Source organism: Zootoca vivipara, chromosome 3 (genome assembly GCF_963506605.1).
Source record: "Zootoca vivipara chromosome 3, rZooViv1.1, whole genome shotgun sequence".
NCBI lineage: Eukaryota > Metazoa > Chordata > Lepidosauria > Squamata > Lacertidae > Zootoca > Zootoca vivipara.
Window position 1 is genome coordinate 26,804,903 of NC_083278.1, and position 27,924 is coordinate 26,832,826.

Genomic DNA, 27,924 nt, shown 5'->3' on the forward strand with positions numbered 1-27,924 from the left:
GAAAGCTTCCCATCAGTGGCAGGACACCGCTCTTAGTTTTACGCTTACTACTACTGAGTTTGAGTTTCAGAGTCTTTGCACTTGGAAGACCCGGCTCAATGGATCACTTAAAATATCTTCTCGATGTGTGCCAGAGCTGGGGTTGCTGTGGAGACTATAACTTCTAATTATGGCTAATTAACCAGAACTGCTTACAGGAGCACCCTCAACCTGAAATCTAGTCACTTAATTGGCAGCTAAAAATAAATCACTACACCTGCTTGTGCCAATCTGTATAAATAATGGTTATTTTCTGGGTTTCTTTGAAGTGCCTCACAGGTACAAAAATCAGGATGTGCAACACAAGTTGGTTATGTTGGTGGTTGTAAAAAGAGTGTCAAATGAACCCTGTAAAGAAATGGAACAATATTGTGATTCATTGTAATGGTCTGTCTGTCTGGCATGTAACTTAGACATGCCTGGGTGTTGATTGAGTGTTAGCAGGGGAGGGACAGGCTCAGGGCAATTTTCCTTCTGAGTAAGGGTCAATGCTTGTCCTAGTAATGTAGCTTCGCTATTTTTATTGTGTCTACTCTGAGTAGGACTGAGTTGAATACAACCCTGGGGGTGGGATTCAACTAATTAGACCTGCTAACAGAAGCCTGTCCAAGGACTTCCACTAATGCAATGAAGTTTCCTTCCTTCTCCCCCATGGACCCCCAAAATTGGCTTAGGAGGTGGTGGGAGAGCGCACAGAATAGCACCCAATGAGAGGAGGGGGGGTTGTATTGCTTGGCAAGCTGAAAAGCTTGCACTGACAGAATGATTGACATGCACTATGGTGAATTCCTCCCTAGGAGTGGGATTCAAGTAAGTTGTATTCAAAGTAGACTTACTGAAATTGATGAACGTGACTACTTTAGGCCCGTTAACTTTAGTGGGTGCTACTCTGAATAAAAGCTGGTTGAATGTGTTTCTAAAAGGGACACTCTTAAGATCTGATACATTTCTATATTTCTTATAAAATAAAATATGGGTATTAATTCAAATGTTTGGCAGTATTAAAAGGTTTACTCACCAACTGAAATAGGAAGAAATTGAGGAATGCATCTTTGATATGAATGGACACTCTCCGCTGCCATATCTTTATTAATCTTAAAAAGGTAAAGGTAAAGGACCCCTGACAGTTAACTCCAGTCACAGACGACTCTGGGGTTGCGGTGCTCATCTCGCTTTACTGGCCGAGGGAGCCGGCGTTTGTCCGCAGACAGCTTTTCCAGGTCATGTGACCAGCATGACTAAGCCACTTCTGGCGAAACCAGTGCAGCGCACGGAAACGCCATTTGCCTTCCCACCGGAGCGGTACCTATTTATCTACTTGCACTTTGACATGCTTTCAAACTGCTAGGTTGGCAGGAGCTGGGACCGAACAATCGGAGCTCACCCCATCACGGGGATTCGAACCGCCGACCTTCTGATCGGCAAGCCCAAGGCTCAGTGGTTTACACTACAGCGCCACCCGCGTCCCTTATTAATCTTAATCAGGGCACTGTGAGTTAAATAATATTTCTTTTTCTCTACTGCAAATAGAGTTGTTGTAACATTCAAATGCACTAGCTCAGAATAGGAATATGTCCAGATCAGGCATAGGCAACCTCGGCCCTCCAGATGTTTTGGGTCTACAATTCCCATCATCCCTGACCACTGTTCCTGTTAGCTAGGGATGATGGGAGTTGTAGTTCCAAAACATCTGGAGGGCTGAGTTTGCCTGTGCCTGGTCCAGATTATAGTACTTCACTACATTGCATTACATTTCCTTAGGAATTTTTCTTCCACGCAGCATGTGACTGCACACCTCTCTGTCTTCTGGTGGTTTGAAGTCTTGGGGGGGGGGCGCACATCACTGGTGTTTGGGGCCTTGTGGAATGTGGATTTCCAGGGCACTGGAGTCGTCAGTAGTTTTCAGGATCCGTAAACAGCATTCCTTTGTGCCAAGGATGCTGTTATGAGCATGCTCAGTAGCACCCCAGATGCACAGAACCCTGGAACATACAGTTTCTAGAGTAGAGGACTTGTTATTCATACTAAGGAGTCAGTCAGGTGCTGGAAAAAGTGCCAGTTTCCAGGGCCCATTTCTTTGGATTGCTGCCTTTACAGCTCTCAAGGAATCACAGTGTGGGGGGGCGGGAGAATGGACATTTCTCAGAGAGGCCTCTGGTGATACTTCCATTTCCACACCTCTGAGGAAATGGGAATGGAAGTGAGTTGAAGAAGGGTGCAGGGGCTTCTGAGCTTCCAATGGTTGAGATGAATCCTTCAGAATCTGTCATGTTCCGATTGCGGTCATCAGGTGTTCCACAGGGTGTTCCAGATTTTGGAATTTGGCTTGGGAAGGAGGGAAATGTGTGGTGTTTGCTAAGACCAGTGCCAAGCCAAGCCAAGGAAGTTAACATTGTTTTTTAAAGCCACTGTTAATCACTTTATTATTACTTATTATCAGTCACTGTTAATCACATTATTATTATGTAATAAATAATATGCTATCCTAAAGATCCCTGGCTGGGAAGTATGATAGATCTGTTTTGCAGCAGGTGAAGGGACTGTGCTGTGCTTATATATATATATATATATATATATATATATATATATATAATCCTTATGTTATAACTAACATCAGGTTTGACTTGATATTTGAAAGTTCAAAAGACATATTCCTTCCAGTTTAAAAGAAAATGGAGGAATGCGGTACCTCAGTGAACATGGCTGTCCTACAAGGCATCCCCAAAAGCCATTTTAATACGGTAATCATTGTTTCTGACACTTGGAGAACAAAAGAGACATGGGAACTGAATGGGAACCGAAAACATCTTGCCATGCTTTTTATTAGAGTTAAGAAGGAAGCATCCATATGCTTTCAGACTTAAAGCGGAAGATGAAATGCATGGCGTGAGCTTCCTTGAAAATTATTTGCAGCTGCTGGGAAGGAGACGAGGGCACTGAAAGGACTAAAGGGAAATGCTCTTCACACAAGAGGAGTGAAACACAAAAACCAAGCCCCATTAAGACATTTAAAAGCTTTACTTAGTCACCACTCAATTACCCCGGTGCCGCAAAGGAACAATTCCACTGAAATCGCTGGAGGAAATGCTCGTGTTTAAAATTATTATTTTAAAAAGTGAAAACAGACAAAGGAAAGAACGGGGCATATTTTACAAGGCTGTCTGGGTAGCTTTGGTTGGAAACTCCAGTTTTTGTGTGTGTATTTCCTTTTGTTTTGTAGTAAAGTTAATTATTCAGTGTACAGAAATACATAACCCAGCAGGCTTCCAGCGTGATTTAAATGCTTAATGTATCCTGTGAAGAATAAAACAAAGCATGTCATCTTTGACAGTTTGACATGAATTTTGCTGGTTACAGTGATGTTTTATATTATAAACATGCTGTATGTAAGTACATATACATAGAATGTCATTGCTGGGTTGTTTTTCTTTTGAATCCTAAATGCTTTGAATTCACAAGACATTTAAACAACTGAACACATGCCAAATTATATATTTTTCTCTATAGTTTGAGTTTGGTGACAGTAACACAAATTTATATGTATGTGTTTGTGTGCAGAGGGTTTCTTATGAAAAGTCTGCCTTATTCTTGGAAGTATTTTAGTTTTTGAGGTACACCTAACATATATTTAAGGAATGGAAATCATGCAAGATATATTTCACTGAATATATTTCACTAAGCAACTCTTGTTTTTCAGCTATTACTTTCATCAGATGGATGAAAACAGCGCTTGTAGATAGTAGAGATTGTTTAAAGGGCACTTCATCTAACCTTTAGGGACTTCCCTGAGACACAAAATAAGCTTTGTGGACACAGCACTGGCATTATTTGCAGTGTATTGTGTGTGGAAATGGGTTGGTAGTGTTCTAGACCAAATGAAGATTTGTCACTCTTCTGAGAATTAAACTAATGATTTGCCTGCTCTCCTTCACTTGCACTGGCTTTTGGTAGCCTTGCATTATTTTACTATTCATGCTTAGAGGCAAGATCATTAGAGCATCTTTTAATTTCTTTGATAGGGTGTTCATGATGCTCTTGGAAGCTTATGAATATGTTGCCTTGGTTAAAAGCATTGCATTATTGAAAGCTGTGTCTGCTTTGTTGGATCACAGCAGGCAGCAAGTTAATATGGTCAGGTGTGCTAATAAAATAAATCATATAAAACCCAATGGAAGTCTATTGTTAATGTTGCTATTAATATACTGGTCTGTTTGCTATGTCAGCTACATAGAAGTCCAGATTTCTATTGGAAATTTCCATATTAGTTCAAAATTGTAGGAATGCTAACAATATGGCTCATGTTGAGACTATTAAGGCAATATTAATAATACAAATGAATCTGCTTTGCATGCTGGAAAACTCGCCTCCTTTTTTCCTGAGGATAATGGAGTGTGCTCACCAGATGAACATTCTATATAAATATATTTAAATTATAACAATAGCTGGTCATTATATTACTGCAGTATGTAAGGGTTTTCATGTGTTTTTTTTCTGGTAGCCATTTAAATGAGCTGGTTTCTTATAAATATTAAAGCTTCTTCTTATCTTTCTTCATTTATAGGCACTGGATGTTGACCGAACTGTTCTTTATAAAATGAAGAAATCCGTAAAAGCCATAAATATTTCTGGGCTTGGTATGTACAGTCTAACTACATTGCTAAAAACTAAGTATTTGAAAACTTGCCCTACTTAGGCATTTGCTGGGAATATCTGTGAAAGTGTTATAGACGTGCTTGGTGCAAACATAATGCTGATTCCCCGTGAACCCTGGTTTGCCAACCAGAAGCCCATGAATAAGAACTTTATGTTGCCTCTTTCTTGAGTGCTTTTCATTTCTAGAGTTAACCATGGTTCTTTGTTTACGTATGCACTGATGCAAGTTATGCTTGATAAAATCCATAGGATTCCCACAAATCAGATTGAAAACATGGTTTGGCATGGGGTTGAAAATGAAAATTTTGAATTGGTACACAAGTAATATAGAATCATAGTAAACACTGGGAAGTAAGAGTGAAATGGTCCTGGAAAGAGGAGAGGAGAGGGAGTGGCCTTGTTAGAACGTAACTCTAAACTGTGATTTAATGTTAGAAGAATGAGCCTTGGGCTTGAATACTCCCTGCTCCTCTACTGGTGATTGGATGCTTTATCCCAGGCATCCCCAAACTTTGGCTCTCCAGATGTTTTGGACTACAATTCCCATCATCCCTGACCACTGGTCCTGTGGGGGAGGGATCATGGGAGTTGTAGGCCAAAACATCTGGAGGGCCGCTGTTTGGGGATGCCTGCTTTATCCTTTGTTTCTAATTAACCGCAACACTGTGCTCAAAGTTGGACAAACTGTTGCTCGTCTTAACTGTGGTTTAGGGAAACAGGCTAATTCAAACCATGGTTTATGAAGCTGACTCTTCCCCCCCCCCCCCCGCCTAAACCCAATTAAGAATGACCACAGTTTAGGGTTTGGGTATATCAATGATCATAGATTAGAATAATGTCGAAACCATGATAATATGTGTTCATAAAGTTGGGTTCCATTTTGCAGGTAACAGTTTGCCAGGAGCAAGTGCTGGGCCATGGTGAATTATTGTAGACAATAATTCTGCACCACAACCAACAAGTTTAGTAATGGTTTTGCAAAGACCTCAAACTTAGTTTTATGGGTTTCACTAATAGAGCATTGTATTTCTCCTGACTTGAAAGTAACTTTTCCTATACAGTAATGTATTATGCCATGTAAGTGCAATACTGCAGCCTGGTGATCTGTAAGCAAGTTTCAAGTGATGCTTATGGTCATTCCTACACTAGCTGTAACTGCCATGTAGTCGGTTATTTGGCCAGTCAAATGTCATCAAATTATGGCCAAGTATTTAAAAAAATACCAACCTTGTTAAAAAAGAGACTTTAGATATCTATAAAAACAAATGAAACCAACTTTTTTTTGGGAAAATGTAAATAATTGCTGTAAGTTAGGTATTGATTGATTGATCACTTGATTCAAAGTTACTAATATATGTGAGGACACGGTTGGCACTGTGGTCTAAACCACTGAGCTTCTTGGGCTTGCCGATCGGAAGCTTGGCGGTTTGAATCCCCATGGCAGAATGAGCTCCCTTTGCTCTGTTCCAGCTCTTTCAACCTAGCTGTAAAGCACACTCAATATCAATTCATTTTCCTTCTGAGTGTTGAGGTAAAGATTTCTGCAAGGCTTATGTGTTCTGTTTTGGAGATCTTTGCAGCTTAGACCAAGCGGCCTGTAGGAGATTCACAGCTATGTAGCTAGATTGTCCCTGGGTAGAGTGTCGGGTTAGTAGGCAAGAAGTCCTCATTGCTAGCAAACGAAACCACAAGAAAAATTTGAAGGCTAAGCTGCTTCCAAGACAGTGGCAATCTTGGCCTCATTGAGTTACAGAATTATAGGCCTGGTTTGTACATCATGGTGACCCAAATTATGGGTTATCAGGACTGCTCAATCGTGCAGGTTCCTGGAGAGGAGCTCACAGATCCTTTGCTCCTCCCTCTCTTCTTTACTTCCATGCCAAGGTTTGATCATGGATACAGCTTGCGGTTGGTGAGGAGGGAGCTTAACCACAAGCTCTGGTTTGGATGACACGCTGAGCCAAACCTTGGCCTAGCTCATCGGAAGGGAAAAAAGGCTTGACAATGAACAAAGCAGCTCTGAGCTCTTCAGGGACCTTGCAAGCTCACAAGCTATAGTTTGGCTTACTACTATGTGTGAACAAGGCCATGAGGTTGAAAGGGATCTCAAAAGTCAGATAGCCCTACTCCTTAAAGGAAATCCACCGCTGCAGCATATCCAATAAGTGACAATCCAGTAAGTGACAATCCAATTGACCATTGGCAAATAATATAACTCACATTTGACCGGTCATTTGATCAGTGTGAGAACCCTAAAATATAAAGTAAAATATTTGTAGCTCGTGGTAGAGCACATGCTTGCATTCAGAAGATCCCAGGTACGGTCTTTTGTGTCCGACACCAGAACTGCACATTACTAGAGTAGTTCTCAAATTGTGGGGCATGTTTGCTGGCAAAGGAGACTGCAATGTTTCAGAGGTGGGAATACCTTGCAGCAAACAGAGCCTGAGGCACTGTGCCCATGGGTTTAGCACTGCAGCCCCCCCCCCCCAAGTGCTATACCAGTGAAGAGAGCTTTGGCCACAGCAGCTCCTTCCCAACCTTTGCAAATGTGGGTAAAACATTGTGCACACTTCGGTTAGAGGGACAGTGTTGGAAAGGATGATTGCCTCCCTAGGCTGGCCTCCTTTTATATCTTTGAATGTTTGGAATTTTCTGTTCACTTTTCCTGTATGTTATCTGTTTACTATGTTCTGCATCTGTTTACCTTTGTTGTATAAGATCTGTTCTGATACTTTGGACCCTGATTCATACACTTTGTATGTGCACTTTGTATATACCTATATGTGAGGGACAAGGGATACAGGGAAGTCCCTCCCATCTTAAGTTCCAGCCCATCCCCAAGCGCTGGAGAGAGTAGGGAGAGCTCTGCCTCCAGCGGAGAGTCAGGAAGTGGTGTCCGAGGCTCAGGCAAGGTTGCGGAGCCCATGCCCCAGGTGGGACAGGAAGTTGGGCGCACGGGGGGGGGGGAAGGCCAATCCCCCCAACTCCCGAATTGCGACGCAAACGTAGGGGGAAGAGGTTGGGTCTCCCAAAGCTTCTGTGCTGGAAGAAAACGCGCCAATCGCCGTTCGGAGGTTCTGACACCTCACCTTAAGCATGTATATAGATCGTTCTGACCACTGTAAATAATCAGCACTTAATAAAAGCCTAAAAAGACTATGCTGGAGTCGTTACTCTAGAGTAGCCACATCAGGCCCTCTGACACTATACATTCGGCATTGTTCGTTTTGCTGCAGACTGATAGTTCCCCGTTGAAATGAAACGGGAAGCTTTTCCTGGCAGGACGTAGGTTTTCAGAAACATGCAACTAAGTAATTGTTAATTAGTTAGCCGGTTTTTGTTAGATTTTTGATGTATAAGACATAGGTGGTTGTTATTAAATTATTAAGCTGTTTGATTTGCAAGGATCTAAGGAATAGAGGGGTTTTTGTTTGCATGATGTGCGATCAGAATCTAAAGTTTTAGTGCAGGTTATGACATCTTGATGACCTTTCCCTCCATTTTGGAGATCTTTTTTTATCTATTATGCATTATCTTGTGGGTTGCTTTGAATCTTAACAAATGTTTAAAATATAAATACAAAATTGAAAGTGTTCAAATGCAACTATTTTCCAACTGCAGGGGCTATTTTGCATTAGTGGAGACCCTAATTGAAATTAACATGATCTTTGTTCTCTTTGAAGCTCATGTGGAAAATGAAGAACAGTACACTCAAGCACTGGAGAAATTTGGAGGAAACTGCGTCTGCAGGGATGATCCAGATTTAGGAACAGCATTTCTAAAATTTGCAGTATTTACAAAGGAGTTGACGGCGCTCTTCAAAAACTTGGTATGAAATAATTTGGCCCTCCCTAAAACTATTATTATATGTAGACTTGGAACTGAATGGTGTAGCTTTGGTATTAATGGTATTAATCTTTAATACTTGGTCTCATACAAAGTCCAAAGCTTTGATAGACATTAAGCTTAGCTACCCTTCAAATTTCGCAGTAACCTTCCAGTGGCATCTGAGGAAGTGCAGTAGAATATACAGTACTTTGACTTAGTGGTGTTTTTTTTAAAAAAAACGAAAACTGAATAGCCCTTTCTGAAGCTTAGCTAACAGAGCTTTAATTTGGAAATGTGAATGTCTGTAGAGTTGAAATCTGATTACTGTGGGGAAATGTTTCATGTGTGCATGCAGTGGATATTGTAAATGGTTGCAAAGACAACTTTGTTATCTAGCCGTCTCAAGGAGAGACGTCCAGCCTCTTTTATAATTGGTTTCTTTATAAACCCTTAATAACATTAATTGCTATCCTCTGACTGAACCAAACCCTCTCCTGGGAGCTGGGAAGGAAAAATGGGGGGAAGAGGATGAGTCATTTTGACCCGGTCTCCACATTGCATCGCAGTATGATTGTGTTGAACGGCACTGATAGTGTTTGTTCAGATGTTGGAAGAAGATACAGTGGTACCTCTACTTACGAATTTAATGCATTCCGAATGCACATTTGTAAGTCGAAAAAAATTGTAAGTCGAATCCCATAGGAATGCATTGGGAGAAAAAAATCGTAAGTAGAAGCAACCCTATCTAAAAATTCGTAAGTAGAAAAAATCCTATCTAAACCGCATCCAAGATGGCGGACGGAGCTCCATTCGTAAGTAGAAACATTCGTAAGTAGAGTTATTCGTAAGTAGAGGTACCACTGTACTTTAAAAAAGACAGCTGTGCCACTCACAAGCCCTTTCCAGTATTACAGCACTTACGTAATATTTAGTGCCTCAAGAGTGAGTAGCAAGGCATTTTTATGTGAGTTGCTCTGTCACCATCCCAGTTGTCCAATGGTTGAAAAAGTTCCTTTCTCAGTAACTTCCCAACTCTACATATAAGCAGCACACCTATCTTTAATGCCAATGTGGCACCCCTGCACGGCTGGGAATACTGTGGCAATGCACTGGCAAGTATATCCTATCCTAAGTACTGTAGTTTTCCATGTACAGTGGTACCTCCAGTTGTGGACAGGATCCGTTCTGGAGCTCCGGTCGGATCCCAAGGTTTCTGCAACTGGAGGGACTGCTTCTGTACACACATGCACGCCCGGTACACACATTTCCAAATATACTTCCAGGTTTGCCACTTACGTATCCCAAAGTTTGCATAACTGGAGGGATACGTAACCGGAGGTACAACTGGTACAGTATAAGACAATATTTTTTCATTATAAATAAATGTTAAAAATTGGGGGTCGTCTTATACACGGATAGTGTAGAGGGGGGACAGGTGATTGGTGGCATCCACAAGCAGGAGATTGTCAGCGGCGATAGGGCAGGTGAGCAAACCCCCCCCAAGCTCAACAACTGGGCAATTCCCCCCATTTCCTTAATTTGTAGTTCCAAAAAATAGGGGGTCGTCATATACATGGGGGGCGTGTTATACACGGAAAAAATACAGTACTTGTTTCCTAGACTCACATAAGATGCCAGATGATGGCAGCATCCAGAGAAAAACTGTACGCATTGAAGGGCCATTGTTGTTGTTTAGTCGTTTAGTCGTGTCCGACTCTTTGTGACCCCATGGACCATAGCACGCCAGGCACTCCTGTCTTCCACTGCCTCCCGCAGTTTGTTCAAACTCATGTTCGTAGCTTCGAGAACACTGTCCAACCATCTTGTCCTCTGTCGTCCCCTTCTCCTAGTGCCCTCAATCTTTCCCAACATCAGGGTCTTTTCCAAGGAGTCTTCTCTTCTCATGAGGTGGCCAAAGTATTGGAGCCTCAGCTTCACGATCTGTCCTTCCAGGGAGCACTCAGGGCTGATTTCCTTAAGAATGGATAGGTTTGATCTTCTTGCAGTCCATGGGACTCTCAAGAGTCTCCTCCAGCACCATAATTCAAAAGCATCAATTCTTCGGCGATCAGCCTTCTTTATGGTCCAGCTCTCACTTCCATACATCACTACTGGGAAAACCATAGCTTTAACTATACGGACCTTTGTCGGCAAGGTGATGTCTCTGCTTTTTAAGATGCTGTCTAGGTTTGTCATTGCTTTTCTCCCAAGAAGCAGGTGTCGTTTAATTTCGTGACTGCTGTCACCATCTGCAGTGATCAAGGAGCCCAAGAAAGTAAAATCTCTCACTGCCTCCATTTCTTCCCCTTCTATTTGCCAGGAGGTGATGGGACCAGTGGCCATGATCTTGGTTTTTTTGATGTTGAGCTTCAGACCATATTTTGCGCTCTCCTCTTTCACCCTCATTAAAAGGTTCTTTAATTCCTCCTCGCTTTCTGCCATCAAGGTTGTGTCATCTGCATATCTGAGGTTGTTGATATTTCTTCCGGCAATCTTAATTCCGGCTTGGGATTCGTCTAGTCCAGCCTTTCGCATGATGAATTCTGCATATAAGTTAAATAAGCAGGGAGACAATATACAACCTTGTCGTACTCCTTTCCCAATTTTGAACCAATCAGTTGTTCCATATCCAGTTCTAACTGTAGCTTCTTGTCCCGCATAGAGATTTCTCAGGAGACAGATGAGGTGATCAGGCACTCCCATTTCTTTAAGAACTCGCCATAGTTTGCTGTGGTCGACACAGTCAAAGGCTTTTGCATAGTCAATGAAGCAGAAGTAGACCATTAAAGATACCTAATCATTGACCGATTGAGCATACTCCTAAAACAGTACCAAGAAGGAGAGGTGGAAGGGCAAAGCAGTAGGAGTGCAGCGTAGCTAACTTTAAACGAAAGTTCATATCAGATGGAAACAGTTAATGTGTTGTGCTACAGATTGTCAAATATTAGCAGACATGTGGCAAGGGGTACACAGCATGTGAACAGAATTAGGAGTGTTTGGGTTGAAATAAAGCCAATAAAACCAGTGGGTTGTGTGGTTTTTTGTTTTTTTTAAAGCTTACTATAAAACATCACAGGGACTGGGTTTATAAGGACAGCTGTCAATATCCCTTTCCCCTATTGACTTACAGTATATTCTCCAAAAGCACCTTTCACTCCATTGCCTTTGTGATTGATTCCTTTTGTTGATCTTTTGTAATAATTAACCTGCAGTCCTCTAAGAAATGAGTGGTGGAATAAGCTCTGTTGAGCATTGGGTTTATTATTATTATTATATTAAAAAACCAACACCTTAGTTTTGAAATTCCACAATTAAAAACCATTAAATAGAGCTTTTACTGTTTTTACAAGCCTTCTTGCTAAACCCTTGTTTTCAAAACTGCTTGTTACGTTTTAGTTTCCACTCATGAAAATGAAATTTCAAATTGAGTCTATGTGTCTTTGTGTGTGTGTGTGTGTGTGTTTTTAATCAACTTGAAAATTAATACATTGTGTCTTCTTTTTCATGAGAGCTCACTTCTGTGTTGTGTGTATAATATTTCCAAGCACTTTGTGAAACCCCTTTTATTGTTTGCCTTGATATCAGTATGTCGAGCACTTTCCAGAAAAAAGTAATTAAACACTTTCCTTGGCAGAGCACAGTATTATTCCTTGCCAAAGCTTCTGTCATTCATTTGGCACTGATCACTGAATACACTTGTGTAAACTGCCTCCAACTTTCCTTAGGACAGTTGTATGGTGATAGTCTCATGTAACTTTGGTTAGTTTGTCTTTGGAAGGCTGTATGGACAAGTTTACTTAATGCTGATAGCATACCCCTCAACCATCCTGTCATACTTACATCCATTGTGGTTAAAGATCTATTCATATGTGCACCATGTCACATAAAAGGGTGAAAGTCCCTTTTATGTGACACGGTGCAGATATGAATAGATCTTTAGTAGTGTAGTAGTATGTGTTGGAATACTGCAGCAAACTCTCACTGGAGCTCATCTATATATTGTTAAACCCCAGTTTAGTGTTACGTGTTAATGCAGCCTTTGACCTAGTTGGCATGTAACGCTAACCTTGGCTTAGCAGGAACGTGCAAGCATGCTGTCTTCTAAAGAAGAGATTATGGCTGCTTCACTCTGAACCTGAGTTGGTGGTTGGTTTTGCTCCTCTCTGGGAGCTCATACACTTAGGCATTCACACTAAACCATGGTTTGGTTTATTGTTACACATGAACTGAGCTGTGGCCTTGTGCTGCACCTGAAATGGCTCATTGGTTATGTGGCAATAGAAAAACGCTTTGGGAAGGCCTGTTTTTCTTTTGCATTGTTTCTTACTAAAGCCAACTCCAATTATTTTTGTATTCTAATGGTCTCTTTAGGTTTGAGGTTCCCTTCTTGACGAGAGTGTTAGATTGAATTGTTATTTATTGCTGGCAGATGTTGATTTGCTTTATTCTGCTGTAGTCTACAAGTTGCTTAGACACCTGTTTCAAAACTTTATTTCCTCTGTGCTTTTGTTTGTTAAGTAGAGAATGATCACAGACCATTACAGAGTGCATCAGGTGAATTAGTGATTTTTAAAAAATACAGAAAGCCACACTTCTAGGTATGGATCTGTAATTTTGATCACATACATATACAGTATAATGCTCCATCTGTTGCCAGCATGCCTGCCCTGTTATTTGGAGGAAGTTAAAATTTAACGCAATAGCAAGAGAAAACAGCCACACCTTGTGCACTGTGAGTTAGTAATAATGAAATAAGGCAACTTCTAAGAAGGGAATCTGTCATTATCTTTTCCCTTTCCTCAAATGTGGAAACTAGAGTCCTGCACCTCTTGGGGACCAAAGCACAGGAATCAGTGCATACTCAAGAAAGCTATCTCTGCTATGTTTTCATAATGATATGTTATGTGCACTCACACTGTTCTCTCTTTCGACTTGTCGCTCCCCAAGGTTTGGATGCTCCTAGATCTGTCTGGCAAAGTAAGACTACTGAGCCTAAGAGCAAACATGTTTTAAAACTATTGCAATCTCATTGCAGATCCAGAACATGAACAACATCATCACTTTTCCACTGGACAGTTTGCTGAAAGGAGATCTAAAAGGAGTGAAAGGGGTATGTTGTATATATCTATATATTTTACCAATATATGGTTTATGTTGTTGTCCTTGTCAGCATAAGCACATTTCAGATGGAGAACCACTCATTACAACCCGTCATATCCATAGTATTAGATAAAGTATTTTATTTAAATTTGCCTTTTTTTGAGCTAGTACTTCTAAGTATCTAATACAGTGAATAATCCGCTTTCCTGGCTCCCAGGCAGATGGGAGCCCTGCCAATTTTGTATTTAATATCTATATAGTAAACATCATAATCACATTCAAACACAAATGAAGAAGTTCCTTAGTGACTTTTGCAAAATGCTTGAAAATACATCATATATTAAAGAGCATTGAAAGACAACAGTGCTGGAGATGCTTGCAAGTGACCATAAAACAATGATTATGTCATTTTAAAGATTTATTACCCATTTAAAACATGCACACTACTTTGCAAAGATCCCCTCTCTGCTGTGACTGGGAAATTATATTTATGTTTTGGCTAGCATGAGTTAACAGGCACCAAGGGCCTGTTTCAATGCTATTTCCCACCCAGAATTCTCCTTTGGGAGATATTGTGAGGGGCAGGGTTGGACTTGTTCGCTCTGTCTCATGTACCTCTCAAGACACTTTAAACAGAACTCAACCTTTCACAGTTATCAAAGTATCCATGTTCAAATAACCTCACAATTTCCCAGTTTGGTTGTTTATTTCCCCCCCCCCCCTGTAAACGGAAAGGAGAACAGTGTAGAATGCTTGCCAGCTCAAGGTCTGCCTCCAATGTTCCCCTCAGGGAGAATCCTGGAAGCAAAACAAAAAACAAAAAATGTTGACAGGCTAGTGGCATAGCTTAGCCGTGCACTAGGCTGCAGCAGAGTCTGAGTCTGACTCAGGTAAGTGGAATCTGATGGGCTGTAGGCAGTGGATGTGGTTACAGGTAAGCTGGAGGTGAGGAGGTAATACGGTCTGCATTGCTACTCAAGTGGCGAATAGGATATGGAACATACAAAGGTTTTGTGTACCACTGAAATAAGAATGAGTTGTTCTACTACATATATTATATGAAAGTACCGTCTTTGGGGGGCAAGGAGCCTGAACACTGTGGCTTTAGGCAAGAAAGGCATTTCCATGGGAAGGAAGGAAGGGGATCAAAAGAGTGGAGCAGGGATGATAGAGCCAAATATTCAAGTCTCTCTCTCTCTCTCTCTCTCTCTCTCTCTCTCTCTCTCTCTCTCTCTCTCTCTCTCTCTCTCTCTCTCTCTCTTGTTTTTTCTGCTTGAGCTACTTTTGTGATTGGCGAACAGAGGAGATGGACTGAAAAGACTCCAGGGAGTTTCTGTAGGATAGGGAGTAGCATATAAATGGAGTGGAAGTTCACAGCTGCTTTACTCCTTCAGACCCAGCTATCTCTCAGATACTTTGAGTTACTCGAAGTTAATGTTGGTGTTGAGTAGGTGCTTGGGGTCAGTGTGATGATCTTTGCTCCCACAGAAATCAATGGAGGGTGGTGTACGTTGGACTTCCCGTTGTTTCATCTCCCACTGAGTCATTAGAAGCTTATAGAATGAATCAAAACCTGTGTGTGTTCAAAGGGTGACAAAGGTGTTCCTGACTGCAAAAATAAATAAATACTGGTTTGGGTGATTTCAGAATGAACAGTTAACTTTTAAAAAATGTTTATTTTTTGCAGGATCTGAAGAAACCTTTTGATAAAGCGTGGAAAGACTATGAAACAAAAGTGTATGTATTTTCTTTCTGTCAAATAGCCAGTAATTTGGATTTGTTGCTAATGTACATTTGTTCAGAAGGAAGAGCCACTTTGTTCACCACACTCAGGACTGCGTAGAGTTGCAACCCAAGTTTTTAATTCATGAAGGATTTAGGTCAGTGCATTTCCAGTTTAGCTACCTGAGGCTGATCCAGTCATGTGTGTGTTTATTACTTAATGGTTTGAAGCTGAATTGGTTAGGTAGTTTAGTTGAAAGGTGTGTTGTGCAGGAGGTGAGGCAAGCTGATATGAAAAATTACGTCAGGGCTTGAGCTGCGGCGCCTGACATCTGCAAAACATTATTTGATGATGCAGTATTTGAGTGGCAAACCTATCTCTGTCCCGTTGAAATTAGTGGGACTTTGTAGACTTTCTAATCGTTGATTATCACTTGGTATAACTTCTTTCTAAGGTTTTTTTTAAAAAAAAACTTAGTTGAAAACATTTGTGTGCTAATACCTTACCAGAAGTACTTAGTATGCTCTTTATATGTGCATGCATTGGTTTTGTATGATTTATACTAGTTTCCTGTTCAGGAGCTCTCAATACAAGATTCCTAAACTGCTATTTTGAGAGGTTAGCACTGGCTGAGAAATGGGACACCAGTATAGAAAATGAGGAAATCTCAAAGGTGCACAGGAGTCTCTTTGTTTATTAAGGCCCGGTGCATTTTGAGCCAATAAACTTCCTCAGGAGCAATTAAGAAACAAATACTATCTCATTTAAAAACCATTTTGAATGTGCTCGTGTCTTTTAACATATGAACAAGTTATGTTGCTTTTTAACAATTGTGCATGACTCTTTCAAAAGAGTACGTAATCTGGCGAAGTCTTTAGCTCAGGAACAGTAAAATACATCAAGGTAAAGTCACCCAATGCTGCATAATTCTAGCTTTAAAAAACCCCTGAATAGGTACTGAGATGAAATAAAGAGTGGAGCAACCACTGAGAATCCTTCTCAAGATGCCCTCATTGAATGAACCTGTTGGTGCACAATACTGAAAATTTGCTTTGCAACTCAGAATCTTATTACAGTGCAATTTAGTGGGCCTTTCAGTGATAAATTGAGTGTGTAAGGAAAGATTAGTTTCCTTCAATGTGTGTAGCAGGTGAAGGGAGAGAAATCCTACTGGTTTAGCTTCATGTTGCAGCAACACTTTTGTTGGCATCCATCTTTCTCAAGAGACAATGCAGTGCACCTCCAGGGGTGAAGTCAAACCACTGTGTTGGCAGCACTGAATTGACCTCCCTGGGGCGCAAGCCTGGGCAGTGTGTTTCGAGGTCCTGAACTGCCCAGACAAAAAACCACAAACCCCTCTCGGCCTTGCTGATGTGGTTCAAAGGAAATCAGAGCAATACGTTTGGCTGCAGGAGTTGCCAGAAGTAGGTGTGCAAGGCACCACCCAACCATCTTAGGCACTCCACTCTGGACTTGTGTAGGGTTTTACTCCTCAGCCTTTCTTCTCCCCAAGATATCCTGCAAGGCAGCAGAGGTTTAGGATCAGAGTTTTCCTTCTCCTATGTGGGCTACCTTCCCAGGTTGACGAGCCCCATCTGCCCCTGGCACAGAAAACCAATGTTGTATTTAACACTCCTTTTGTAAAAATAAGAGAAGTAGATTTTTAAGGGGACGGTCAAAGGATGGGAAAGGGTCTAGGAGACCAGTAGTCACTGTAGACAAGAGGGGCAGGAGGAATACAGAGCCGTGCAGGGCATGAAAGCTCCACCCTTTGGCCACTGGAAGCCATTGTTAAATTTTCTCCCATGCCCAAGGTTTCTCCAGATATTGTCTACTTGTTGACAAATTTACCTCTGTGTACAAGAAAGTGAAATCTTTTTATTTAAGTTACAGGTAGGTAGCCGTGTTGGTCTGAGCCGAAGCAAAATAAAAAAATTCCTTCAGTAGCACCTTGAAGACCAACTAAGTTTTTATTTTGGTATGAGCTTTCGTGTGCATGCACACTTCGTCAGATACACTACTTCGTCAGTAGTTTTGCTTTTTATTTAATATATATTTGAGGCTGCCTTTTAGGTAGCTTCCAACATACAAAAATGCAGTTATCACATAAATGAGACCATAGAACAGGGGTCCCCAGACTACGGCCCCCGGGCCGGATGTGGCCCAATTGGCCTCCCAATCCGGCCCGCAACGACCCCCGCCGCCCGCTGCCGCCGCCCGCTCTTACAGCCGCGCTACGCGGCGGCGATCTTCAAAATCGGAAAAAAATCGCCAAAAATCCTTTGTGCGCATGCGTATGGGCCTCTCCCGACCCAGAAGAGGTCATTTCCGGTGCACTTCCGGGTCGGGGGAGGCCCATACGCATGCGCACAAGCGATTTTCGGTGATTTTTTCCGACCGTGTGCGCATGCGCACGGGCGCGCACTCCCCCGCCCTCCGGCCCAAAGCCCGGTAAGTCTGGGGACCCCTGCCATAGAACAATGGTGAAGTTCACAGTAGAACAGCTGTGTTGATAACGCAACGCCTAGCAGAATAGCAAGAACACCAGTAAAAATGGTCAACAACTATTTCAGCACCAAAGCAAACCCAGCAGCACATTAGTATCTGTCCCGTCCCCACAAAAAAGAATGAAAGTTGAGGTTTGGGGGCTGAAAGAAGATATGGCCAGTACCAGCTCCTTCATTTGGACAGTGTTATTATTTCAAATCCATGGAATACTTTAAGAAACTCTTCTATAATATTTTCTCTTGAGAGAGCTTCCCTACTCCCTTCCACCATGTTCTGTGAATCGGAAGTCCTAAGCAAAAAGCTTTTTAGGCTACCGGAGGCCTTTGGATGAGATGGACCTGTCTCCCTCCAGCAATATTCACACCATTTTGCACAACTTCTGATGTGGGTTTTTTATTTCAAAGCCTGGTGTGCTTCCCACTCTCCATGCAGTACTGCAGCGCATGTTTCCTTAAAAGCGAACAAACAAAAAGCTCCCCTTCTGCCTGTAGCAAGGCTGCCTTCACATTTTATTATACGCGGATGAAATACCATCCTCTTGTTGATGCGTCTGTGATAGCACTAAAGGAAAAGCTACTTCTGACAGTGCCTCGAAGTGGTTGTTGCAACAGTGCTATTCAATACTTTATGATAAAAGTGCCAGTAATTAACCGTGGGCCTATGAGTAGCTCTGGCTGGGTTTAAAATCTGAGCACTCGCTTTGCCTTTGTTCTGTTAGACTGTCCTTTATAAGATTGAACATTAACAGCATGGTATGCAGACAAAGCATATACAGTAGAAGAAAATAATTTGCACTCTCAGCAGACAGGAGGGAGCTGTAAACTCAGAGCACGTGTTTTGCATGCAAAAATGCCATGCCCAGTCCTTGGCATCTCCAGGAAGGGCTGAGAAATGCCCTTGTCTGCAACTTTAGAGAGCCACTGCTAGTCAGTATAGACAACAAGTGAGCTAGCTGGACCAGCTGGCTGATTCTGTAGAGGGCAGCTTCCTACATTTCTATGGCTTCCCAAGCTAGAGTGCGCCTTCTCACTAAAACTTGATATTGTGACAAACTGCCTCTTCCGTGCTTCAGATTCCAATTATGTACCAGAATTCTTGAAGAAGACCCTGGTTTGCTATGATGTCTGCTGCTTAAGCGTTATAGAAGACTCTACAATAAGCTTTCAGAATACAGTGGAACCTTGATTCTCGAACTTAATTCATTCCGGAAGTCCATTTGACTCACAAAATCATTTTGAAACCATGGCACAGCATCCGATTGGCTGCAGGAGCTTCCTGCACTCAAGCAGAAGCCGTGTCGGACGTTCAGCTTCCGGAAAACGTTCGAAAACCGGAACACTTACGTCCAGGTTTTTGGCATTCGGGAGCCAGTTTGTTCGACAACTTTTGACATCGTTTCCCTGCTTCATTTCACCATGTTCTGTAAATCTGGAAGTCCTAATCAGGAAGCTTTTTAGGCTGACCGAGGCCTTTAAGTGAGATGACTCTTTCTCCCTCCAGCAGTATCCCAGATCTTTTGTGGAACTTTTGCAGCACATAAGCCTTTAAAAGAAACAGACAAAAAAGCCCCTCTCCTGCCTGCAGCAAGGGTGCCATCACTTCCTGTTTCATGGATCTGAGTTACGTTGCCAGAAAGAAAAAATTGCTGTGCTCGGAGGCAGCTCTTGGAAAGTACCTTGCGTTAGAGGACTATAGTAAATGTGCCTGTGTTAAACATATAATGAACATCATTTGAACAATAAATTATTCCGGAGGAGCTTGCTTGGTTGGTTTTTTTTGGATTTTTTTACATAGCTGCTGTGTAGTGTACTCCTTCCAAGAATTCAGTTTCCAGAGAGAGAGAAGGAGAAAGATAATACTTGTGTTTCTGTGCTGCCTGTGTTAGATTGGCTCCAGACATCTCCTTTAACAGAAATTATATAAATTGATGATTAGTTTGCCCAAGGGGTTGAATTACAGCTCTGGAGATTCTGTGTATTCTTTAATCCTTGTAAGCAATGGAGGTTTAATTAAATGCATCCACTGCTTTGGTTCAGTAGCCTTAGATGACAGCGGATAGTAACTAAAATGGTAAATAGTGTTTCCTCTGCCCTTGTACGTGAACCTTCCTTCGGTCTTCAGTTCCCTTGGCATCTTGTTTTCAAGGGACAAACTGTTGACCTTTTCACAATGGCCTGGTGCAGAACTATAATGCCTAACCTCCTGTCTATGGGTTAGCAGTCAGGATAGCACCTGACAACCTTGTGCACCCCTCCACTTGCTTAGCCATTGCTTATTCCATTTCAGAGTTAACTATGGTTAGCATTACACGTGCTCCCGTGTTAATGCTATTTGCAGGTAGCCCAAACTACAGTTGGCGGACCCACTTCTAATCCAACTACGGTTATTGAAAACGCAAGCGTAGAGGGAAATGATTGCCTATTGTGTTCTCTGATAACGTTGCCAGAACTAAGAATACAAGATTGGGAATTGAGTATTTTACTTCCTTAGTGCCTTGTGCTGCTAAAATGGTCTGAAGCATCCACATTTGAGGAAATGATGACGGGACGGATGTCGCCCATTATGTCAGTTCTTATGCAAGTGTATAACAGATGCAAACGAAGGAATCCGAGCTGCCTATATTTTCTGAATAATAAAAAAGCCTTTCTCAGCACTTCTCTATGCTGCATGGTTTTGCATATGTCTGAAATTATAGATATGTATGAAAACGTTGAAATACCAGACACAGGCTTGTGCCTAGAGCATCCTAGGGCAAAAAGCCCCTTCCTGAATTGCAGAAGTGTGAATCGTACCTTGTGCCCTGTTACATTTGCATCATGTTTATACTGAGCCTCATTACCTCTTTAAGAATCTGCCCCTTGGCAATTCCTGGGTGGAAATAATTTTAAGAAATAAAATGTGCCTTTGATTTTTAGCGCACGTACTTCAGTGGCTTCAGCGGGAACCAATAAACACAAATGTCAGTGCAAAATGAAGACTCCTGCCCCCTAATCCCAGTAACCTAGTTATGTGTTGTAGGTCTCGGTGTTGCTGTTTTGTTCTCTGCTGTACTGCTGCCGCCCATGTTGGTCGACAGTGACCTTTGGGTAATAAGGGCAGCTTGCTTAGTAAGACTCGGAAGCCTCCAACCCAGCCCTTCTGGCTTGCATGTGCAATGTCAAGTTGGCTCAGGAACAGGAAGGGAAGACAGCTGTGCTCTGGGTTGACCGGGGGGGGGGGTTGGCTTCATTCAAAGAAAGTAAACTCAGCCCGACAAGGGAGCTGGCTCACATAACTGGCTGAGGAAGTGTAGCAGCTGAAAAGGAGTGTGTAATATGTGGGCCGTGTTGTGAGGATTGTTTGCCACGTGATTGTAAAATGTTCCATTAACTTCTTCTTGAGGATTGTGAGGCAATTTAGTAAATAAATTTTATAATCTTAACACACAGAGGGTTTGGGTTTGGCTTCAGAGATACCTTAATTCCCAATGGACTTCATCCACCTTTCAGTGGCCCAACTTTTCGTTAATAAGTGATTTGGGGTTGTTGCTTTTTAGTTCATTGTTTCGTTTGCAAGGACAAGAATGAGTGTCTGTGTGTCTCTTTCGTAGATACTTTATTGTACAGGTACAGTATCTCATGCACGTTTTAAAAAGGCTATTACCAGTCCCACTCTTCAGTGAGTATTTCAGAAACCCATTTTGTTCCCTAGACCCTACACCTAGTTGATGACGACGTCATACTATCCAAGGGCTCCATAGCTGTAAAAAAAGGGAAACTGATTGCACACCCGCAGCACAATACAGAATCTAGCAATTCCTATGCAGGTTGGCCTGATTTTAGTGAGGAGCATTTTAGTTTGAGAATAAAACTATGTTGATCTGGAGCTTAGTACTATTCAGCTCAGCAGGACGGCTCCACCATTCTGGGTGGGTTGCACCTTAATTTAGGGTGTCAAGCACAACAACCGAAACAAGTAAAAGAAGGAGGTTTTATGCTGATGGCCCTTTTGTTGGTTCTCTTCCACACAGGACAAAAATAGAGAAAGAGAAAAAGGAGCACGCTAAATTACACGGGATGATACGTACAGAAATAAGTGGGGCTGAAATAGCAGAAGAGATGGAGAAAGAGAGGAGGTTCTTCCAATTACAAATGTGTGAGGTAAGAGTGAACATTTTATTTTATTTTCTGTGGCAAGTGCTGAGGTAAAGGGAATTTTGAAGATAACCTGGATGGTTCCAGTTTTAGGAAGGAATTTCTTGCTTTTTACACAGTTATTTTATCCATGATAAACTGGCGTCCCATGAAGCCTTTGTGTGTGTATGTGTGCAGATTATAAACAAACCAAATAGGCAAATCCTTTATGCAACCATTCCCATCCTAGGCTTAGGGGATTGTCTCCTGCGCCCATTCAAGTTGCCATCTGCTGCAGTATTGTTGGGAGATGGGAAAAAAATAAAATCTCATTTTATTTGGTTAAGTAGGGAAATTTAGCAGCTGTTGGGAAAGAGCTGCTCATGCCCTGAAGGGCTGCAATGAATTTGCTGCCTGGCGATTGTTCTGTAACAGTTCGGTTTTCAAACTTGGTTGCTCTTTGGTTTTGTATGGCAGTAGCCCTGTGCGGATTGTCCTTGAATCCACAGTTAGTAGGACTGGGAATGTGCTGCCTTTGAGTTCCCCTCCCCTCCATGCAGTTTCTCTTTTCACTTCTCACATGCCAATTCTCTCACATTTCTGGCCAGCTCTGATCATAGTTTGCAAGCTACGGTTGACAGTAACCTGCAAACTATTGTTTGAAACAATGGATTGAAGTTGGCTTATAACTTGTAGGGGTTTTTTTCTGGGGGGGGGGCGGCTAAACAGTTTACCTATTGGGTTGTTGCAGCAAACTATATATGTAGAATAAACAGAAATGGAGGAGAGAAAATAAACATAAAAAGAGTCCTGGTGGATCAGGCCAATGACCCATCTAGTTCAGCATCCTGGCCTCATGTGTGTGCATAAAAGCTTATTGCAAGTCATATATAGTTTCTGTGGTACAGTCAAACTTCGGTTGTCGAACGTAATCCACCCTGGAAGCCCGTTTGGCTTCCAAAATGTTCGACAACTGAGGTGCGGCTTCCGATTGGTTGCAGGAGCTTCCTGCACTCAGCGGAAGCCGTGTCGGACGTTTGGTTTCCGAAAAACGTTCGAAAACCGGAACATTTACTTCCAGGTTTTCGGCGTTCGGGAGCTGAAACATTTCGAAACAGAGGCGTTCAGGATCCAAGGTTTGACTGTATTTTTTAGTAGGGCTTCCAAAATGAAGAGTAGTTGGTACTGTGTTCACATGAACAAAGCTGATTAGTGCTAGATGCTTAGGATCAATATACTTGGTCTTAATTTGTGAGGAGCTACTAAAGAAGATTTGTTTTCCCAGTAAATTAAACTCGAATCTGCTGTGCTGGAGACCTTACGTGTAGTAAATTAATTTGGGTTTTAGGATCCAGAATCAATCTTTTGCTATTTGAAGGAAGAGGGAATAGCAGCACCAATGCAGTCCCTTGCTTTCATGTGCTGGGTGTCTGACATTTCCTTTTACCAGGTGCCCACATTCATGGTGAGTGAGATACCATGATCAACAATGCAATTGCATTGCAATTAGCTTAACTAAGCTAATTTCCAAGCAAGTATGCTTTAGATGTTAGGGCCAAACTACAAGTGAAGTTGATGACTCTGTTAGCCTTCATGTCATGTTAAATTAAACACCAGGTTTTATTCATACAGTGGTGCCCCGACTTACGAATTTAATCCGTTTCGAAGGCACCTAAGTCGAAAAATTTGTAAGTCGAAAAACGCCATTGGAAACGCGATTTCCCATAGGAATGCATTGGAAACGGAAAAATTTGTAAGTCGAAGCAACCCTATCTAAAAATTCGTAAGTCGAAAAAATCCCTATCTAAAACCGCCGCGGTTTTTTTCCAGATGTCAAGACATTCGTAAGCGCACGGCCATTACCCCCATTCATAAGTCGGAAAATTCGGTTGTCAAGTCGTTCGTAAGTCGAGGTACCACTGTATATTGAAAATGTCCCCAGTACTCCAGAGAATTATGGATACAATCATCTGAGAAAGCCTCGTGCCACAAATTGTTTAGAAATGCTCCTTGCTTTCAAAAGTAGTTTGTTTTATTTAAGTTACAGGTAGGTAGCCGTGTTGGTCTGAGTCGAAACAAAATAAAAAAATTCCTTCAGTAGCACCTTAAAGACCAACTAACGCTTTTCAGGGGGATCTCACGAAGTAGTTCACAAAAGACAAAAAGGAGTTTGCCGTGTGGCAGAGGGAGCTGCTGTATAATAAAGCTTTGGGTGTGCAGAACTAGTTCCTTGGACCATGGCCTATCATTCCACTTGCTTACATTAGATAGCTGAAGAAAACCTTTTCAGCATTTGCTCCAGCAGTGGTGGAATCCTCCCACCCACCAAAAAATGTTCAGAATTAAAATGGTTTAATTGTCACTAGCTCTATGACCCTCATTCTGAAACAGTAATTAATATTGATTTTGTGTGATTTTTAAAATTTATTTTAACAGTACCTGCTGAAAGTCAACGAGATCAAGATTAAAAAAGGAGTTGACTTGCTTCAAAACCTGATCAAGTATTTCCACGCACAGTGCAAGTACGTTCTCTTATCTTTTGGTAACTGTATGCTCTCTGAAAACATTGTTCTTCCTACTTTCTCTGACAGAATAGTAGCACTAATGGTTTTTTGGGGGTTTTTTTTGGAGATAACATGTACAAATCTGTCAAGCTCAGCTGTACATATATTGTACTACTGTTCTTCCGTCAGACTGAGTGGTTAAAAGGTCAATTATTGTCAGCCGGGTGTATTATTTCAAATGAAATGAGGCGTTAGGCTCAGATAATACCAAGCCATGCAGTTGTCTTTCATTCGTAATTTCCACATGGCCATTTGGCATGATTAGTAATCTGCGAAAAGGAATGAGGCGTGTCAGCTATACCACCTCTCGTATTTTGCAGAGTGTGTCTAGCAACTGACAGGAGTTCTGTTTCACAGGGGTAGGAAAAGCACACAGTTGGGAACAGTGCGCCAAGAGCCCTGGCTTTTCACTCATTTTTAGCACCTGCTTCCCAAACTGTGGATGTTTTAAAAGTGGCAGTAGAGTACTTAACAGTCAGTCAAGTCACAAATACACTTTATGTAGGAAGTTGCCTTATTCTGCGTCAGAACATTGATCGATCGATCTCTCAGTATTGTCTACACGTTGATGTTCAGCGGCTGTCTGGGGTTTCAAACAGGGGTCTCTCCACCCCTGCCAGGAGGTGCTGAAGATTGTAATGATAATAATAATAATAATTTATTATTTATACCCCGCCCATCTGGCTGGGTTTCCCTAGAACCTGGAACCTTCCGCTTGCAGAGCATATGCAGTCCCTCTGAGCCATGCCCCTTTATCGAAATACGCATTCTGTGATGTGTTCCTTGCATTCGTTCCTTGCTGTACAGTATTGTCTTTTTAGAGTGGAATCATGTTTTAATGAAGCATTTTTTTCAAATATACAGACGCAATAAAACCAAAAGCCCAGCAAAAGAAATGAAATGTCAAACGGGATATTGTTCAAACAGTATTGTTCAAAGATGATATTCAAGATCTATTTTATGTATTATTGGTTTTCTTTTTCTTTTTTGCTGGTCTATGACCGTAATAAAGATATTATTATTATTATAAACGGGATAAAGATCAAACAATGGGAAAGGGACAAACATAAAAAATATATTCCAAATGCATAGTATAGTTATCAGGCATTTCAAAAAGAGGCTGCTGATGGTTGTTAAGTGCCTGGTATTAACAGGCAAAGTAATGTTCCACCACACAGTATGGAAAGTTTCAGGCTTAGCGTTGCCTTGCAGAGCTTGAAGATGAAATGTGAATTTTTTCTCCCCCCTGAGATGTTCCAGACGTTTTTATACCAAAGCAAAAGGTTTCAGTCCTGTAATGGACAATGGACAAAAACAACAGATTAAAAATCCAGGCATTATTTAAACACATTATTTGTATTACTGCCTTCAAAAAGAGAAAGGAATTCTAGCTCAGTGTGTTGTTGAATGATTAGTAAGGTGACTTGAACGTGGAACGGAATGTTTCTTCTCCAGACCTTCCTTAGCTAAGGTAATGCAGAGACAGGGAGAACGATAGAGCTTTGTTATGTATAAAACTCCCAAATCATGCACCTGCATAGATGTCTGTGGACTACAAATGTCAATATTTCAAAGGCAAAGCCTTTGTGTCTCCCAGTAGCAATAAATATAACCCTCCCATTCAAGAGCTTCTTAAGGAGCTCCCTTATGCACATGGCGCTCTGACATGAACAACGCGCTCCATGTTTTCTTTGCTGCCATTCAGAGATGACCCTAACATAAAAATGGGAAGGAAAGACCTTTCTTTTTCTGCATATCTATGGAAGTTCTGGAAAGCACAAGCAACTGCCAAGTCTGATCTAAACACGGCTTACTTTGATGCCAGACAGAGCAATCCAAATCTCCTTTATGCAGGGGGATTTGGGTGTGTGTGTGAGTTGAACTGTATGGAGGTGCCCCTTTGCTCAGTTTTTTTGCCAGCTGAATCAGCCTCCTGCTGGCCAACAAATGGGCAGGTGGGAGGGAGGCCAGCTGGCAGTGTCCCCATCAGTAGAGGCTCATGGAAAGACCTGAAACAGAGCAAAATGAGACTGAGCTAACCCTGGATCGTGGCCGAGCTGGAGCTGGTGCAGGGACCGGACACTATTGCCTCTCCCCCCACATTTTCACCGTAGCTGCCAAGAGCAGATGTAGCAGTGGCAGTGCCACTCTGCAGAGTCACACCAGGAAGGAGTTAGGATTGCATCCTTAGTTATCTACCAGATTCAGTGCATACGGCATGAACTATTGGCACTGTTCTCACATCTCACATAGAGGTACAAAAATGGGCTTGGGTCATATACTCACTTACATGTTAATGAACCCATAGAAACCCAGGAGAATATAATGTTGGATGTTGTGTGGCCATGATCCAAAGCAGGAGTTTAAATGTGTTTCAGAAAATTACACACAAAAAGACAGAGATTTCTTTGTGGTTTCGATTGCTGCAGCTCTCTTGGGCAGCAGCAGCTGAAAGGCAAGCTTGCCTTATTGGGCAGAACAGCAGTGAAAATCCCCAATACATCTGTATGGGCGCTGTTCCTTTACCTGAGTTCAAATGACTACTTTGGATGACAGCCAAAAACTCCAGAATGAAGTCACGAAGAGCGTATTTTTATTTTACGTAAGAGAGAATAGTTCTCCCCTTTTATTTTGAAACCCCTCTGTACCATTTCAGTCTTCTTGCTTTTTGTTAAATTTGGGTTAGTTGGTAAAATAGTGATGGTGAAATATTGTTGCAACAAATATCGCAATGGGGATATTTTAATCAGCCCCTTTTCTCAAAACATCAAATAGCATTTTTCCCCCATTTCCTTACTTGAATTCTGCTCTTGTCCTGAAAATATCTAAGACAAAAATCCCACAGGAGCCCAAGAGATATAGGTCAACTGTCTGCTTCCCTATGACTACTGAATCTTGCCTGTTCCTTTGTTTCACAAAAAGGGTGTAGATTCCATATTGCAGAGGTGCCTAAAGGAAATTTGTTTCGTGATCAAGTTTCTTTACAGATTTTCACATGTAATTAGTGGTGTGTGTGTGTGTGTGCGTGCGTGCGTGCGTGTGCGCACATGCACACACACACTGATCAATGCTTTGTGTCTTTTCTGTTCAGGAATTTTAAGGCATCTTAAATTAATTTTATATTCCTTTTTATTTTATTTTTACTTCCAAAGCTTCTTTCAGGATGGTCTGAAAGCAGTTGAAAGTTTAAAACCATCGATAGAGAAGCTCTCCACAGATCTTCACACAGTAAGTAACCATATCTCCCTCATATTACTTATTACATTTGCATACTTTGCTTTTCAACTGGAGACTCCAGAGCAGGCGTCCTCAAACTTGGCCCTCCAGATGTTTTTGGCCTAGCAGGACCAGTGGTCAGGGATGATGGGAATTGTAGTCTCAAAACATCTGGAGG

General features: G+C 41.8%; 1 protein-coding gene across 4 annotated transcripts in view; it reads left to right on the forward strand.

The window, feature by feature from the left end:
- The window catches only part of ASAP2 (ArfGAP with SH3 domain, ankyrin repeat and PH domain 2), a 93,052-nt gene that overhangs the window by 20,999 nt on the left and 44,129 nt on the right, over positions 1-27,924 (forward strand). For all 4 annotated transcript variants that reach the window (XM_035109874.2, XM_035109873.2, XM_035109871.2 and 1 more), the window contains exons 2-8: positions 4,601-4,673; positions 8,379-8,524; positions 13,559-13,633; positions 15,311-15,360; positions 21,864-21,993; positions 24,403-24,488; positions 27,683-27,758. In XM_035109874.2, the coding sequence (XP_034965765.2) occupies positions 4,601-4,673; positions 8,379-8,524; positions 13,559-13,633; positions 15,311-15,360; positions 21,864-21,993; positions 24,403-24,488; positions 27,683-27,758 (636 nt within the window). The remainder of the gene's footprint in view (positions 1-4,600; positions 4,674-8,378; positions 8,525-13,558; positions 13,634-15,310; positions 15,361-21,863; positions 21,994-24,402; positions 24,489-27,682; positions 27,759-27,924) is intronic.